Source organism: Peromyscus eremicus, chromosome 10 (assembly GCF_949786415.1).
Source record: "Peromyscus eremicus chromosome 10, PerEre_H2_v1, whole genome shotgun sequence".
In the NCBI taxonomy this organism is placed as follows: Eukaryota; Metazoa; Chordata; class Mammalia; order Rodentia; family Cricetidae; genus Peromyscus; species Peromyscus eremicus.
The window spans coordinates 9,073,991-9,091,109 of NC_081426.1; the positions used below are offsets into that span (position 1 = coordinate 9,073,991).

The 17,119-nt window shown below is 44.6% G+C and overlaps 1 protein-coding gene across 1 annotated transcript; it reads right to left on the bottom strand.

Annotated features, from left to right (window-relative positions):
- Window positions 1-8,244: 8,244 nt before the first annotated feature.
- Window positions 8,245-15,351, bottom strand: Tmem17 (transmembrane protein 17). Its single transcript, XM_059274999.1, has 4 exons — window positions 15,192-15,351; window positions 10,879-10,982; window positions 10,651-10,764; window positions 8,245-9,724 (listed from the first exon to the last, which is right to left on the bottom strand). The coding sequence occupies exons 1-4, from the start codon at window positions 15,289-15,291 to the stop codon at window positions 9,446-9,448; spliced, it is 597 nt and encodes a 198-aa protein (XP_059130982.1). The 5' UTR covers window positions 15,292-15,351; the 3' UTR covers window positions 8,245-9,445.
- Window positions 15,352-17,119: the final 1,768 nt, after the last annotated feature.

The window sequence follows — 17,119 nt, forward strand, 5'->3', positions numbered from 1 at the left end:
AAGTGTTTTTCTAGTTTTGCATTTTAGCAGGCTTGAATACTCGAGGAACATGAATATTCAAGATATAAATGAGTACACAACAGTTAATGTTCCACCTATACAGAAGTCCTTTATGCATTAACTCAACTTCTGCTTTTGAAACAAAACAGAATATTTGGCTTGGTAGAATGTTTGGTCTACAGCACTAGCTAAAAAAAAAATCAGGTAACAATACTAGTGACCAGGTCACTGCTCATTTGTGGATGTACAATTGCATTTCAAATATATCACAAGATTCTTCACAAGATTTCAAATGTTGAAAATCCAGATGTAATGCACGTGGTGTAAAAGCTGGCACTTATTGTCCACTTTGCATGTGCTACACTCACAGGCATTTAACCGTGAACTTCGTCATGACATTGGGCTAAGGAACAGGCTCACACCTCGACACATTTCTGGTCACAGATACATAGGCTATGAAATGTGCTGGAATCACCTTAATACTTGTTTATAAAGTGGTTATTTCATAAAGCTTCAACATAAATAGATACATAAGTGAACCAGGACTAAATTTCCTCAGCAGCTGAATGCCTGAGAAAATCAGCAGGCAGCAGGAGAAACCACGTTAATAAGATAAAATCCTTGTCCATTTATCCAGGTCTCTTTTAAATGTTACTTAGAGTAGACCGGGATTTGGAGGAAGAACTTGCTGCTTTGTGGAGACCAGGCTGGTCTCAAACTCATAGAGCTAGATTGGCCTGCCTCTGCCTCCCAAGTGCTAGGATTAAAGGTGTACACCACCATGCCCAGCCTGGCTGCTTTAATCACAGAGAACTAAATTCCAATTTTGTGCCAGGGCAGTCATCTCTAGCATAGATTTACATTTGACACACTGTTTGACAAAATGTTTTTAGACAAAAGTACTTTTTAATAAAATACCCCCTTTTCTCATAATTTTCCTTATTAACTAACGTAGCTTAAAATTTGTGTTGCTGTTGTAGCTCTGGCTAGCCTGGGACTTGCTGTGTCCAGGCTTGCCAGACCCGAATTCAGATCCCCAGAATCCACACAGAAAGCCAGACATGGCGTTGAGAGCCTGTAGCCCTGGCCTTGAGGTTTGGTGGAGTCGGCTGGATTCCTGAGGCTCACTGGCCAGCCAGACTGGACAAATGGGAGAGCTGCAGGTTCAGGGAGAGCCTGTCTCCAAAAGTAGTCATGGAGAGCGATCAGGGGAGGAGACCTGGTGTTGACCTCAGGCCTCATCACACATGTGCATGTGCGTCCCTCCCATACATACAGAAAAACAAAACATAAATGATAAAGAAGAAGGAAGCCGCTGAGAGGGGATAAAGAGAAAGGACAGAGGGACTAAAAACTTCAAACCCAAAAATGTCCCCCAAATGCTCACATTTGTATAGGTTTCAAGTTAAACATGTCAAAAATAGCAGTTTTACCACAAAACTTTTTAGAACATGTAAAAATGAAGCTACTCAGTTATTTTCAGAAGTTCTGCATGCAGGTTCCGTTCGGCCTTGTGGTCTTAACCTCAGGTGGCTGGAACAAGAGCCAAGGCTGGAGAAGTGTTTTGGGGTTAGATCTCTTCTTCGAGTGTCACCATGGGACCAATAGCTCCTCTTATGTCTTAGGGAGCCCCACTCCGAGGCATATGGGGTAGCTCAGTGTGTGAGGTGACCAATCCTTATGTGGACCTCTTGGGTGGGCTATTAGAGGTTCCACCAGTTCAGGAGCAGGATGTGATCTTCTTACGTGGTTTCTTAGGTGACTTCTGAATGTCATGGGGTCATCCAACCATGACACCTCATTAAGACCCTAGTAACTACCCTGAGTCATCCAGAGAGGACCAGAAAGAGCACTTTCCTCATTGATCAGAGGCCACCTCATGCAGCTAAGTCTATGTTTGGAATTGATGCTACAGCCTTTCAGATTTTTCTGCCTCTTTTAGCCAACCATCACGGACACATCAAACAATTATTTTGATTTAGAATGCACACTTAGATAAATCATGAGTCTGTAAAAGACTAGTAATAATTCTTAGGTGCATCAAGATCATACAGTTTTTCACATGCTTACACAAATTAGAGCAGACATCTCCTAGACACCCTTTTCTGTATGATACCTTATATCCCTTACCTAGTTACCAACACAAATTAAAGAATTTGAGTCTCCTTGTTGCACCAGGCTTTTTCTCTTGGACCACCAACCAGCTCCCAAATCATGACACAGGGACTTATTAGTTTTGAATGCTCAGGCTAGCTTAGCTCTTTTCTGACTAGCTCTTATAACTTAACCTGTTTCTCTTTGTCTGTGTTTTGCCTCAGAGCCTTCTCCCTTTCTTCCTTCTGTATATCTTACTTTCACTGCTTCTCATGTCTACTGGCTGGTGTCTGCCTGGCTTCTGGCCCCAGGTGTCTCCCTTGTTCTCTCCTCCTCCTCCTTCTCCTTCTCTCATTCCTCCCTTTCTTCTTCTTTGAGCCTAGATTCCTCCTCCTATTTATCCTCCCTGTCTGCTAGCCCTGCCTATCCTTTCTCTGCCTAGCTATTGGCTGTTCAGCTCTTTATTAGACCAATCAGACGCCTTAGGCAAGCAAGGTGAGACAAATGCAGCATAAACAAAAGCAACACACCTTTACATAGTTAAAGTGATATTCTGCAGCAAAACAAATGTAACACATTTTTACATAGTTAAAATAATATTCTACAACATTTCTCCCTTTTGGTCTAAAAAGAAAGGTTTTAACTTTAACATAGTAAGACTACATACAATAAGAACAGTTATCAAGTAAGGATTACATTTACAATATCCAGTCCCTTTGCATTTGGTAAATTTAGAGAAATCACTCTATTATCTATTCTATTTTGATGAGTCCAAAGCTCTGTACCTAATTTATCTTCTATCATAACTAAGGAAAACTATTAACTATAACTATCTGGTAGTCTTCAACTCCATCAAAGACCCCAGAAGGATATAATGTTAACTGAGTAAACAGGAAGTACAGTGCAAGCTACTTCCAAACTATAGAAATGACAGACATCTGGCTGCCTGGACAGTCACCCAAAGTTCCTCTGCAATATTGTGGCATCCAATCTTTGGCCTATAGGCTTAGAATATCTGGCAGACTTTTCTATGAAGCAAGAATTTTGAAGGACTGTCCTGCTTTGTTTTGAGGAAGTTTGACAGTCTTTTTCCTTTGTGTCCTGCTTGTCCTGTTTGTATACCATACTGTCAGCAGTCAAGGCAAAAACAGTTTCTTTGTCCAGTGGCTAACCTTGCCACAATGAAAGCAAACTCCATATGGAGTTTCTTTGATGCCCATCATCCTTTCTGAAGTAGATCAGTGCTGTCAGAAGCAGATGTGTCTCATTGTCATGAAAAACCTTAGGTTAACAAAACATTTTAAATGCCATATTCTGTAGGTCTTTGAAGTGTTTGAAGATCATTTATCTATCTAAAATATATCTGTTTAACCTTGAAAACATACCTAACATGATGACTACAAGTTTGATTATTATAGATAACTACTAACTTGTGTTTAATTCTACATTACATTTTTAAATGAGCTGCATAAGCATAACCCCTTAAATAAGAGTAGAAACATACAATACAGTATAAAAGGTTAACTTTAAATTTGTATCAATATACCAAAGTCCATACCAATGTAAGATATTTGAAGTTAATAGTTGTCTGTCTGTCCTATATTCCTATATCCCCACTAAATGATGATAAACATCCATAACCCACCAAATGACCAAACTAATCCACCCCACCTCTTGGGAATGTGGATGTTGTGTTCTCTAGACTGCTTCCTGTTGTCTGGGATGCCAGTGCCACATTGTGGCAGGAATTTTTACTTAGCTTTTTATTTCTACCTAGTATGAAAAAGACTGTTCAAGTGCTCTACTGAATGGCAGAGTTTCTTAAAGGAGCTCTCTCTTGTCTGTCTGTCTGTCTTTCTCTCTTCAGCTTTCTCAGACCCTACATGGGAATACAGGTCCCACAATGGGTGCCCAAATGTACCAGGCTTTTTCTTTTGGGCCACCAACCAGCTCCCAAATCAAGACACAGAGACTTATTATTAGTTTTGAATGCTCAGCCTAGCTTAGGCATGTTTCTGGCTAGCTCTTTTAATGTAACCTGTTTCTTTTTGTCTACCTTTTGCCTCGGGCCTTATCACCGTTCTTACTTCTGTGTATCTTACTTTCACTGCCTCTCATCTTTGCTGGCTGGTGGCCGTCTGGCTTCGTGCCCTGGGTGTGTCCCTCCTTCTCTTCTCCTCCTCCCTCTTGTTCTTCCTTCTTTTCAAGCCTAGATTCCTCCTCCTATTTATTCTCCCTGTCTGCTAGCCCTGCCTATCCTTTCTCTGCCTAGCTATTGGACATTCAGCTCTTTATTAGACCAATCAGATGCCTTAGGCAGGCAAGGTGGAAGAAATGCAACACGTCTTTTCATAATAAACAAATGCAACATAAACAAAAGTAACACACCTTTACACAGTAAAAAGTAATATTCTGCTGCACAAACAAATGTAATACATCTTTACATAGTTAAAATAATATTCTACAACACCTTGTCACACTGGTTGATCTCCCAAAAGCTCAGGTGAACCCAGATTTCCTCAAAAGAATCCCCCAATACAAGACCTGTTGGAAAAATGTCAAATGCCCAAACAATTTATCAGAATCCCTGATTGGCTCAAATGGGCCCCCAAGACAAGATCTGTCAGAGAACTAGTAGTCATCTAAAATGGCTCAAAAGACTCAAAAGAGCCTGAAAGATAAAGAACCCAGACATATTGCCAGACAAATCTCAGAAATGTGAATTAGTTAAAAAAAAAGACCCCAAACAGCTCAGAAGAGCCTCAAAGCTAACAAGGAAGAGGCATGGCCCATGGCAGTTGAGTGGAATGGACTCACCTGGGGCCAGACTCCAAGAGCTGAAGAGTCTGAACACTTCTGCCTCACCAAATAGTGGTGGAAGCAGCTGGGTCCTGATCAAATGTAAGATGAGTCTCTGGAAGCTATGTGAGACCATCCATCCCATCCTCCCCCCCTGTGTGGGTTCATCCATCCCATCCTCCCACTATGTGGGACCATCCATCCCATCCTCCCCCTATGTGGGACCATCCATCCCATCCTCCCCTATGTGGACCATCCGTCCCATCCTTCTCCTCCATTCTCCAACTTGCTACTAGAAGCCACTACTCAAAGGCCTCTTTTTACCTGGTTGGTTTGCTAAAGTTGGTATGAAAGTTTTTAGCACAAAAGCCTGGACTCCAGCAGTCAACAGGCCTGGCTCAGCAGCCTCACCCTGTGTGTAAACTGCCCTCATAGTAGGAGAGCTGAGCCTGTCCTGTGGAGTTTTGTTCTTTCTGGAATCCAAGGTGACTACAGCTTGAGGACAATGACATCTCTGTGCTGTTAGCCTTGTGACCCAAGTAAGGAGTCAATGTTTTTTAGGAGAAGCAACTTCTAAATGCCTATTTCAATGCCTTGAAGTCATGCAACAATGTCATTACTCACCTATTTCTTTTTTATATATAATTATTATTTTATGTGCATTGGTTTTTTAAAAAAATTTTTTATTCAATTTTACATACTAACCACAGTTCCCCCTCCCATCCCTTCTCCTACTACCTTCCTCTCCATCTTCTTCCCTCAATTCACGCCCCCTCCCAATCCCCTCCTCCAAAAGGGTAAGGCCTCCCATGTGGACTCAACAAAGCCTGGTACATTCAGTTGAAGCAGGACCAAGTCCCTCCCTGCTGCATCAAGGCTGAGCAAGGCATCCCACCACAGGGAATGGGCTCCAAAAAGCCAGCTAATGCACCAGGGATAGATCCTGACCCCACTGCCAGGGGCCCCTCAAACAGACCAAACTACACAACTGTCTCGATTATGCAGAGGGCCTAGTCCGGTCCCATGCAGGCTCCACAGCTGTCGGTCTAGAGTTTGCGAGTTTCCACGAGCTTGGTTCAGTTGTATCAGTAAATTTCCCCATCATGATCTTGATGCTCCTTGCTCATATAATCCCTCTTCCCTCTCTTCAACTGGACTTCCGGGGCTTGGCCTGGTGCTCGGCTGTGGATCTCTGCATCTGCTTCCATCAGTTACTGGATGAAGGCTCTATGATAACAGTTAGGGTATTCACCAATCTGACTACAGGGGAAGCCCAGTTCAGGCACCCTCTCCACTATTGCTGGGAGTCTAAGTTAGGGTCATTCTTGTGGATTCCTGGAAACTTTCCTAGCATCAGTTTTCTCTCTAACCCCATAATGGCTCCCTCTATCGAGATATCTGTTTCATGTGCATTGGTGTTTTGCCTGTGTGTATGTCTGTGTGAGGATGTCAGAAGCCCTGGAACTGGAGCTACAGATGGGTGTAAGCTGCCATGTGGGTGCTGGGAATTGAACCCAGCCCTCTGGAAGAGCAGCCAGTGCTCTTAACTGCTGAGGTAGCCCTATTAACCTATTTCTTACTGCTGAATGTAGTATTCCCTCTATTCAAATGTGAAGTATCATCTCATTCTGCAGCACTTTCCAGATGCCTGTCCCTTGAGATATTGCTCCCCTGTAAACCATGATGCTCACCCTACATTGTAAGAGCCCTGATTGGCTTGTTAGTTCTTCACAGCAGCTAGTAAGGCAAGGGGAGAGTGCAGAGCCTCTGATGTCACCGTTAATCCCTCCCTGTGGTGTGAAGGAGGGTGAATGCTTCAGGAGACTGATGAAGGTACGAAGTGCTTGGATCAGAGTGGAGATCCCTGCAAGCCCAGGACATCTGGGAGATACCGAAGATTCAGCGCACCTCCCTGATAAAGCTGCACCTCCGACTTTGTGGGTTGTTGTGCAAATGTTTTACCTCCCAGATCATACCCTGAGGACTGAGAACCCATCTTGTCCATAAATTCTCATACTTGAGGAAGTGTGTCAGGCAAAATCATTAATGGCAAGTTCAGACATTTTTTTTTAAAAGTAAGCAATGTAAGAATTAATAAGGATAATCAAGGAAATTCTATGAGCATGAATTGAAGTTACAGAAAACTGGAGACCAGTGTGGTGGTGCACACCTACAGGTAGGTGGCTCTCTATGAGGCCAGCCTGGTCTACATAGGGAGCTCCAGCCAAGGATACAAAGTAAAAAAAAAAAAAAAAATGAAGGAAAAGAACAGTTTTTAATGTAGTGTGTAAAATATATTACCTATGAAGGCATATTTCTTTATAGGAAAGAAGAAAGCCTGAGGAAAAAAATACTCTGTCCCTTAAGATAATCCAAATAAACACTTAAAAATAATGTATGGATATGAAGTTGGACGTTTCTCTGGTCCCACCTGGCTCCACGGTCCTGTGTTCCTCCAGTCCAGCCCCACAGTCCTGCAGCCGCTTATAAAATAATCACTCGGAGGCTCATATTAATTACCAACTGTATGGCCTGTGGCAGGCTTCTTGCTAGCTAGCTCTTTCATCTTAAATCAACCCATTTCTACTTATCTATGTAATGCCACATGTTCTGTGGCTTTACCTATGCCCCATTACATGTTGCTCCTTGGACGGCAGTTCGGCATCTCCCCAACTCCCCTTTCTCCTCTCACTATCTCTCTTGGATTTTCTGCCTGGCTCCATCCTGCCCTGCCATTGGCCAATGCCACTTCATTTACTAGCCAATGGGAACAGTATATATTCACAACATACAGAAAGACATCCCACAACATGGATATACCCAAGAAACTGTGTCTTTAACCAAATTTCCTTAAGTAGGTTCCTTTTACTCACAAGGGAACATGCACATGATAGGATCATGAGTGCAGTCCGTGTGGCTGTCCTAACTCACAATCTTAGCTCTCACTGTGTAAAAGTGGGAAACCATGGTTTCCAAACCAGGCTTCAGATATGAATCTAATAGCATGTAGTCGTTCTTCAGAAAATATGAATGACTAAGACATGAATGATCACAAAGTCCATGTTCCCACCACTGCCTGCTGCATACTAGGCCTCTCACGTTACAACTCCAGTTAAAACAAACTCATGGCCTCTGCTGTCAGCACCTGGGAGGCAGAGGCTGGTGGAACTCTGAGTTCGAGGCCAGCCTGGCCTACAGAGCAAGTTCCAGGACAGCCAGGGCTACACAGAGAAACCCCAACAACAATAACAACAAAAAGAGAGATTAAAAAAATTCCCACAAACTTCTTAGTTCAAAAGAACTACACAAGACAAGTATGCATTACTGATATTTTAATATAAATAGCTTATGATTTATGGTAAAAAAAAACCAGTCTGTGCCTCCATCACAAATACTGAACATGGTTTTATGACAAAATATTCCTTAAATACCATAATATGTCACCTCCTTCACCGCAGGATAAACTCTGTAAACACCACAGTGCACCCACCTCCCTCCCCTCAGAACAGCAACTGAGAAGAGATTTGGAATTGACCACTGGCACACCCAGAAGTTGTCTCGGTTAAAAACACCATCTACTGCATGAGCATGCTGGTGAGCAAGCATTTCCATATGCTCCAAGAAACCCAGAAGAGCCAATTAGATAACCGAACGTTTAAAGGGGATGTTACACATTTCTTTTTTTATTAAATTTTTCTTGGTACCATACATTTTGCATGTTTTTCTCCCTCTTTCCCAATTCCTCTCCAACTTCCTGCCCCCTAACAATAAGAAAAAAAAATGCCCAAACAAAAGCAAAATGAAACAAAAAGTCCACAGAAAAACGACTGAGTTTGTTTTGTGTTGGCCAACTACTCCTGGGTGTGGGCATGTTCTGGAGTGTGTTGATATATGCAGTGAGAGTCCATTGGCCAAAAACTGATTTTTCCTGAAATTCCATTCATTTCTAGCTACAGATTATAGCTAGAAACATTACAGAAAGGGAAGCAGATTACAACTACCAATAGACTTACAAATAAACTCCTGAAAAGTCAACATCAGAAATAAGAAATTTAGTGTCTGCTGGACTCCATGTACCACAGTGTGCCTTTGTATTGCCTCCATGGAATTTTAGAGCTGGAGGATACAACCCAGGACACCTGTGCCCTTTCTCAGCCTGATCTGGAGGATACAACCCAGATCACTCATGCCCTTTTTCAGGCCTGATCTGGAGGATACAACCTAGGACACCTGTGCCCTTTCTCAGCCTGGTCTGGAGGATACAACAACCCAGGACACCTGTGCCCTTTCTCAGCCTGATCTGGAGGATACAACCCAGGACAACTGTGCCCTTTCTCAGGCCTGATCTGGAGGATACAACAACCCAGGACACCTGTGCCCTTTCCCAGCCTGGTCTGGAGGATACAACCCAGGACACCTGTGCCCTTTCTCAGCCTGGTCTGGAGGATACAACCCAGGACACCTGTGCCCTTTCCCAGCCTGATCTCAGGTGTTCTGTCACTCTCTCAGTCTTCCCACCTTATCTTGCAGACGTCTACTCCTCAGCACTGGGTCAGAGCTCTTCTGTACACGGCCTCCTCCTCCTCACGGCTGCACTGTTTGCAGACAGACGATCAAAGTCCTGGAGGTGGAAACGGGCCGCCAGCTGATTGACCATTTTCTTCAGGGTCAGAAACGCTGAGATGACTTGGAAAGTGAGGAAGACAGTGAAGATGGTATGTATTGCTTTTTCCAAGGGCAGATTCCTCAGGCCTTCATTAAGGAGCAAGAAAAGGATTAACGGCAACTGCAGTAGAAGACTCAAAAGCCAGAAGCCAGCCAGCTCAGGAACCTGCAGTGATACAAGATGTCAAGAGTTATAAGATTAGTAAAATACAGTTCTGTTTTAGTTACACATACAGACAGGTGCTCAGCACTACAAAGAACCTACAGTATGGGCCCCATGAGTGATTCAGGAGTGCGCACAGTCCTTGTCCTTAGATGGGAACGCCGTTTTCACGTGACACAGCTCCCACTTCGTCAGTAGTGAAGTGAAACATTTACAGGTGCAGAGACCAAGGGCTGGAAAGGGAGACTTCGAGGGTGTGCACAGGGGAGCCTCCCACCCGTGAAGCTCCAGCCTGACTAGAGATCAACACATCAGCCTGGTATGGACGGCTGGCTTAAGAAACGGCAAGAAAACAATTAAGACATGCTGGGTGGGGCCTATAATGAAGGGCTTAGCAAACCACAGAATTTTCTAAAGACTCTAGTAACTGTAAATACTCAGGCAGGGTGATGATTCAGAAAACATGGGCCTGGCATTAGACATGAATTTACAATTTTTCTTAAGGTTCCAAACAGACATTTAATTTACCATTAAGAAACCCTGCATACATGTACAGAATGTACTTGGATCATATTCACCCCATTACCCGCCTTGTCTCTCTCCCACTCTTGCTGACTCTCCTTCTCTACTACTGACTGAATATTTTCAAGACTGAGAAGAAGTGAGAAACGTTGCCAACTGCTCAGAGTTTATTGTGTTTAGATACTTCATAGGAGTCACCGCACTTCTTCTCAGTGAACTCGTCAGGATTATTTTCCTCATCTAGTCCATGAAGGAAGCAGAGTTCAAAAGATCAACAGTGGCAGGAGACTTCAAGTTGGAGCTGATCCTTAGCCCCAGGCTGGGGCCACTTGCACCCCGGCCATTGCGTTAGTTGTATCGAAACCTTAGCTGTCTCTAGCACAGCCTTAAGGAAGGGCAGGACCCACCTTCTCCTGCAGGTTCCCCATGCAGCCCAGGTACAGCCGGATCGCTTCCATCAAGGTTATGAGGACGATAACAGTGATCACAATGAATTTGTAGTAATCCGGCAAGACCGAATACTAAAACAAAAAGGCAGGACATGTTTGCAAAGTCTTCCTTCGGGTAACGTGGAGGTGGGGTAGAAAGGGTTGTGAGGACGTCAGGGCCCGGCAGTGCCAGTGAAGTGGACTTACCTTCAGGTGAAGCATCACAATGCAGCTCACCCACCACAGGGGGAAAAAGTACGAGTTGAAATACAGTGACATCTGCAACGGTAAGCTGGAGACCATCTCATTATCTGTGCAAGAGGTAGAAAAGGAACACAGTTTAAATCCTGGCCAATGCCCCAGAAGCCCTCATATTCCTGAGCATTGACACTGGTTCAATAAACTCCACATTCTAGGCCTACTTATAATCACCAACAGTATGTTCATCTGCACACCGTTTACCTCAGACACTAGTTGCTTGAGGTGTGTCTCATGTCCTTCAAGTATCTGCCTCTACAGTCTGCTGGCAGTTTGCAGACTGGGGTTTGGATTAAATATGGACTATCAAGCTGGACATGGTGGCACAAGCCTTTAATCATGGCACTTGAGTTTGAGGCCAGCCTGGGCTACACAGTAAGAAAGGGGAAAATAAAGAGCAAAGGACTATCAGCTGGTGTGGTAGTGCATTCCTGTCACCTTAACGCTCGCAGACAGGGAACAGCAAGTTTGAGGCGGTCAGAGCTACACATCTGACTTTGTCTCAGAAAAAACTAAAGTCCAAAAAAGCAATGTGAATATGAAATTCTATTGCCGCCTTTGTAGGGTCTCTATAAAGAGCTATAAAATGAATGAATAAAAATGAATCTCTTATAGGTTAGCTCTCATATAATAATTAATCTCAAATTATAAAGACATCCCCTTTTCAGCAAACCCAAATCCTGCACATTCCTTAATGCTAAATTAGTGCCATTTCCCTGCAAATCCTTCCTTGATTACATGCTGCAGTCCAGTAGAAGTCTTTACCCAACAGGTATTTATCACTCTAAACTGTGTATAAGAAGTGCTGTTAGGGCTGGAGAGATGGTTCAGTGGCCAAGAGCACTTGTTGTCTTTGCAGAAGACTTGGTTCAGTTCCCAGCACCTACACAGTGGCTCATAACCATCTGCAACTCCAATTCCAGGAGATCTGCTGCTCTCTTCTGACCTGGGTGGGCACCAGGCATGCGTGTAGTACACATTCATACACTCAAAATAAAAAATAAAAAGTGCTGGCAAAGAATCCTATTCTTCTCATCTAAGATGCAGAATGATGTACTGAAGAGACCATGGGCTTAGAAGCTGTGGTGATGACAATGAAAATGGCCTCCATAGGCCATGGCCTTGTTGGAGGAAGTGCGGCACTGGGGTTGGGCTCTGTGGTTCCAAGTGCTCAGGCAGGCCCAGTGTCACTCTCTTCCTGCTGCCCACAGATCCAGATGTGGAACCATCAGCTGCCTCTACAGCACCTGTGTGCCGCCATGCTTTCTGACATGATGATAATGGACTAAGCCTCTGAACTGAGCCCCAGTTAAACGTTTTCGTTTTAAGAGTTGCTGTGGTCATGGTGTCTCTTCACAACAACAGAAGCCCCAGTGAAGACAGAAGCCAAGGGAATCAGGTGCCAGAGTTGGGATGCACTATCACACCTTTCTGAGCATTCCTTTAATCATCTCTGGAATGACAACATGGAGACCACTCACAGGCTGCTTGTGAAGTCATTTCACTCTTACTAGTGTGCCTGTCACACTTATGGGTACTCACAAACAGTGCCACTTCCTTTTCTTGTAATCACACAGTCTCAGTGTAAGCACAGATTTACACGTACATTTCCTATTTAGAGTCTTGCTTTATACACTGTGAATACCAAGCCTGCATTAGCAGAAAGAACACATTTTCAAATGCACACTGTCATACATATACCCATTTGTGACACACAAGTTCCGTTTATCAGACTGATTACCCAATATCTTTTGCTTTGGTGTAAGAGAAAAGGTCCCTCAACAAGAATTTAATTTTAAAAATTGAGCCCTAAAAATACATTATAAATTTAACTACATTCTCATTTTAAATTGGCTTTTCTAAATGAAAGAATTTAGAAAGATACTAACATAAATTACTTTGTAACATTTTTTTCTCTTTATCTGCATAGTTGTTTTTTTTTTTAATTGACATCTAATGCTTTTGAGACAAGCATGGCCTCTAGAGGTGAAAGTTTCTGTAGCAGAGTTTCTTGGACCACCAGCCCCCAAATCATGACATGGAGACTTATTATTAGTTATGAGTGCTTGGCCTTAGTTTAAGCTTGTCCCACTAGCTCTTGTAACTTATTTTAACCTGTTTCTCTTCATCTGTGTTTTGCCTCGGGCTCTTTACCTTTCTTTCATTCTGTATGTCCTACTTTCCTGCTTCCTCCACATCTGCCTGGCTGGCGGCTGCCTGCCTGCTGGTACCTGGTGTCTCCCTTTCCTTCTCCCTCGTTCTCCCCTCCTTCTCCTCTCTTGAGCCTAGATTCTTCCTCCTACTTATTCTCTCTATCCACCAGTCCCACCTATCCCTTTACTGCCTAGCTATTGGCCATTCAGCTTTTTATTAGACCCATCAGGTGCCTTAGGCAGGCAAGGTGAAACAAATGCAACACATCTTTACATAGTTAAATATTCTATTCCACAACAAGTTTCCTTTAAGTTTTAAGAGCATGCCTGACTATTGTGGTCTGTTTTGGATTGCCTTAATTTTTTAAATAATTCCTATTATAAGAATGAATTTTTAAAATCTGTTAATTCTGGAGATTGTGGATGTGAGGTGTTGTGGAGGTGAGGTGTTGTGAGGTGAGGTGTTGTGGAGGTGAGGTGTTGTGAGGTGAGGTGGATGTGATGTGAGGTGTTGTGGAGGTGAGGTGATGTGGATGTACGGTGTGATTATGAGGTAAGGTGGATGTGAGGTGTTGTGAGGTGAGGTGTTGTGGAGGTGAGGTGTTGTGAGGTGAGGTGAGGTGGAGGTGAGGTTAGAGGATAAAAACTTGTTACAGTCTGTCTAAAGTCAGACTCACTAGAAAGGCAGGAAAATAATTATACACTGGTTAAGCTGACAGTTTCAGAACCTTCAGAGCAGAAAGTAGTCAACATTTTGCAGCGAGACCGAGGCAGGAGTATTTCAAGTTCAAAGACAGTCTGGACTCCGTAGCCAGTTTCAGGACAGCCAGGCACTTCCTGATTGCACTGTAACAAAATACATTTCGTTGTTGTTGTTTTAAAAGCTATGGGGATATATCTTGGGCAGAGTGACTTCTTAGCATGCCTGGGCTTTATTTTATGTGGTGTCATGTCCATACTTCAACAATTCAACTTATGAAACTGAAAAATCAGGCCAAAATATAAATGAGGTGCAAAATGTGAATTCATTAAATTTTACAAAAGTTCGAGTTGAGTTCTGTAATGAGATAAAATTAAAGCATTATATAATTGGACAGGCAACTTTTACTGACCAATAGTTACCTGTCTTGGCAGAGACAGTGAACTTAAACAGCTTTTCTCACGTTTGAGTGGTTGGGAAAAAATATTTCTGTGACACATGAAAACCATATGAATTTCCAGTTCCAGTGCCCGTAGGTAGTTCAGTTGGCATCCATAGAATCACTACGATCTGAGGCTGTCGAGGCTCTGCAGCCTCCAGGACGACAGAACAAATACTTTTTCAGTAACTGCCCTGTTCCCAGAGACCTCGAATTATCAGATTCTAGTGCACGGAAAGGCTCACTCTTGGAATCAGAAACAGGACAATCTAATGTTTCAGGTTTTTCTCCACATAGGCTAAATCGGGCAAATGACCAAGGTGACAAAATGCAAGGGTGGGCAGTGGCTTTGCTTTTCAACTTTCCCTTGTTAAAAAATAGCCACAACCAAGCAGGAGAAAGGACTTCTGCTCCCCTGAGTTCATTGGTGACAATGCTGTGGTCATGGTTCCGTGGTAGTTCAGTTCCATGGAGGGGAAGGAGGAGCAGGCAGGGGAAGGCCGTGCCAGTCTGGCAGCCGCGTGGACAGTGGGTTAACAAGGTTCGTTCAATGAAAAAACCACCCCCTTTCCTCCCCTGTGCCCGGCTGGAAGGCGGCTGGCGAGGAACGTGCCTCCCGGCCGGGAGGGTCTGCACCCAGCCCGCCTTTCCCGGGGTGGGAGTGGAGGGCGCGGCCGCTCTCCCCTCACCCGGGCCGGAAGGCCGGCCGGGCTGCGTGGAGGAGCGCAGGGCGGGCCGTGCGGGGAAGAAGGCGTTCCTGCTCTCTGTCCCAATCCCCTCGGCGACAGGGACACCGGGTGCAGCAGCTGCCGCGGCTGAGGCCTGCGGGCACCCGGGTCGGCCGCAGCAGCCTCCGGTGCAGGGAAAAGTGCCACGGCGGAAGCCGAAGCCGCCATGTTTCACCCGGGCACGGCCCGTGCGGCCGCCCGCGAGCCGCACCCCCGCGTGGGCCTGCGCCCTCGCCACTCACCCGCGGCCTCGCTGGACTCGGGCCCGGTGCGGCTGGAGTCGCCAAACACCGTGAGGCTGAAGTTGCCCAGGCGTTGACGAACGGGGTCCGGTAGCTCCATGCCTGGGCTGCCCGGCCTCGCCACTCACACACCCGCAAATCGGCGGGCGCAGCGGCGTGCTGCGGTTCCCCGGGCAACGGGGCTGGGCCAGGCGCTAGGGCCCTGGGGCTGGGGCTGCCCGGCGCGCTCCGCGACCTTGCCGAGGCTTCCCTTTGGAGAGGCGAGCCGGGGCAATGGGGCTTGCAGCCGACCTTGACCTAGTGGTGCTGGGAATGCCAGGATCCTTAGTCCCCTTTTAAGCCGTGACGCGTTAAAATGATCACGAGCAATAAGCCATTCAGGCCTGGGCTGAGCCACACGGAGCCCTCACACCATGCCGCTTAGTTTGTGAATTGGTGCACCATTTCTAGAGGGAAATGAAGAATGAACACAGATCTTAAATAATGCCCTTGACCCAGTAGATTCTTTTCTATGGGTAAATAAAATCTGGGGTAAGGCTAGGGTAGACCAAGTGAGCCTGCTTCAGAAGGGAAGGAAATAACTCGAAAGTATTGAGAGCAGTTGTTTCTGCATCGTGGGTGATTTAAAACTTAAAAACCAGCCTTTTCCTGCTTTCTGTTACAATGTATCATTTTTAGCATTCGGGAGGATCTTCAGTTTGAGGTCAGCCTGGGCTACATTTGCAAAATCTCAGAAAACAAACCAAAGCAAACCATGAACTGTAATAGACATATAGAGAAAAGCACAATCCAGATGTGTTAGGACCCCGGTCAGTCAGCCTTATCAACATCCACGGGAGCTACCCTTCTTCAGTGGCTTTCCGTGGCTAACGGGACAGTCGGCCCATTTCATACTTTATGGTAACTAATTGCACAGTAAAAGTTTGAAAAGAAATCTGACTCTTTGCCATCAACATTCTTATGAATGTTCTTCCTATTTATAATCATACCAACATAGCTTATCACATCAATAAGCTGTTGATAAGCACTGTGTATTTTTAAGTTAGGAGCAGGAATGGCTGTTACCACTCTTGGGCCTGATTTGTGCCACTCCTTGTGAAAATGCCTGCTGGTGAACATACCCGCACGTTTATGTTGAGTGTGTACCCAGGAGGGGAATGCTGAGTCAAACAGTATGTGAGACCAGTTTCGTTGGGTTCTGCCACACTTTTCCAAACTGTCTAACCTCCAGCTGTGTATGAACATCCTTATCACTCCGTGTGCAAACAACACTTAGATTCCGTTCTCAGCAGTTACCAGCACTTGTTGCTCTTGCAGAGGACCCAGGTTCGATTCCCATTACCAGCACGGTGGTTCACAACCACCTGTAACTCCATCAGATACTGTGAGAGCCAAAGTTACATTTTAAGTTTTAATTATTATGCTTAGAGATCCATGAAACGAAAATGCCTCTGATCTGCAAGCCCCTTGTCTTAGGATAGACAGTTCTAGAAATGCTGGAGGCTATTGTTTAGCCACATGTTTTCACTCCCTAAACAAGTTTGTTTGACCCATCTGCACCAGATGTGCTTGATCACACGTGGGCAGGAGGTTCTCAGGCAGGAAATATGTCAGGATGTATGCTTGCCCCTGATTGGACCTGATGGGAAATACTTAAACCACTGCACTCGGTGACTCGGGGCCATTTTCTGGAAACCTAGAGCCCATCCACCTGGCCAGTATTTAATTAAAGCTTGTTTCAAATTTGGCTTTAAACTGTGGTAGTGGTCTTATTCTTGATCAGTGGGATTAACAATACCTCTTTTTGACCTCCAAGGACATCAAGCACACATGTGTTATACAAACAAAAATGCAGGCGAAGTACATAGAAAATAAATAAACTCAATTCTAAAAAGCAAAAGCATGGCAAGCAGTATAATGTTTTTTTT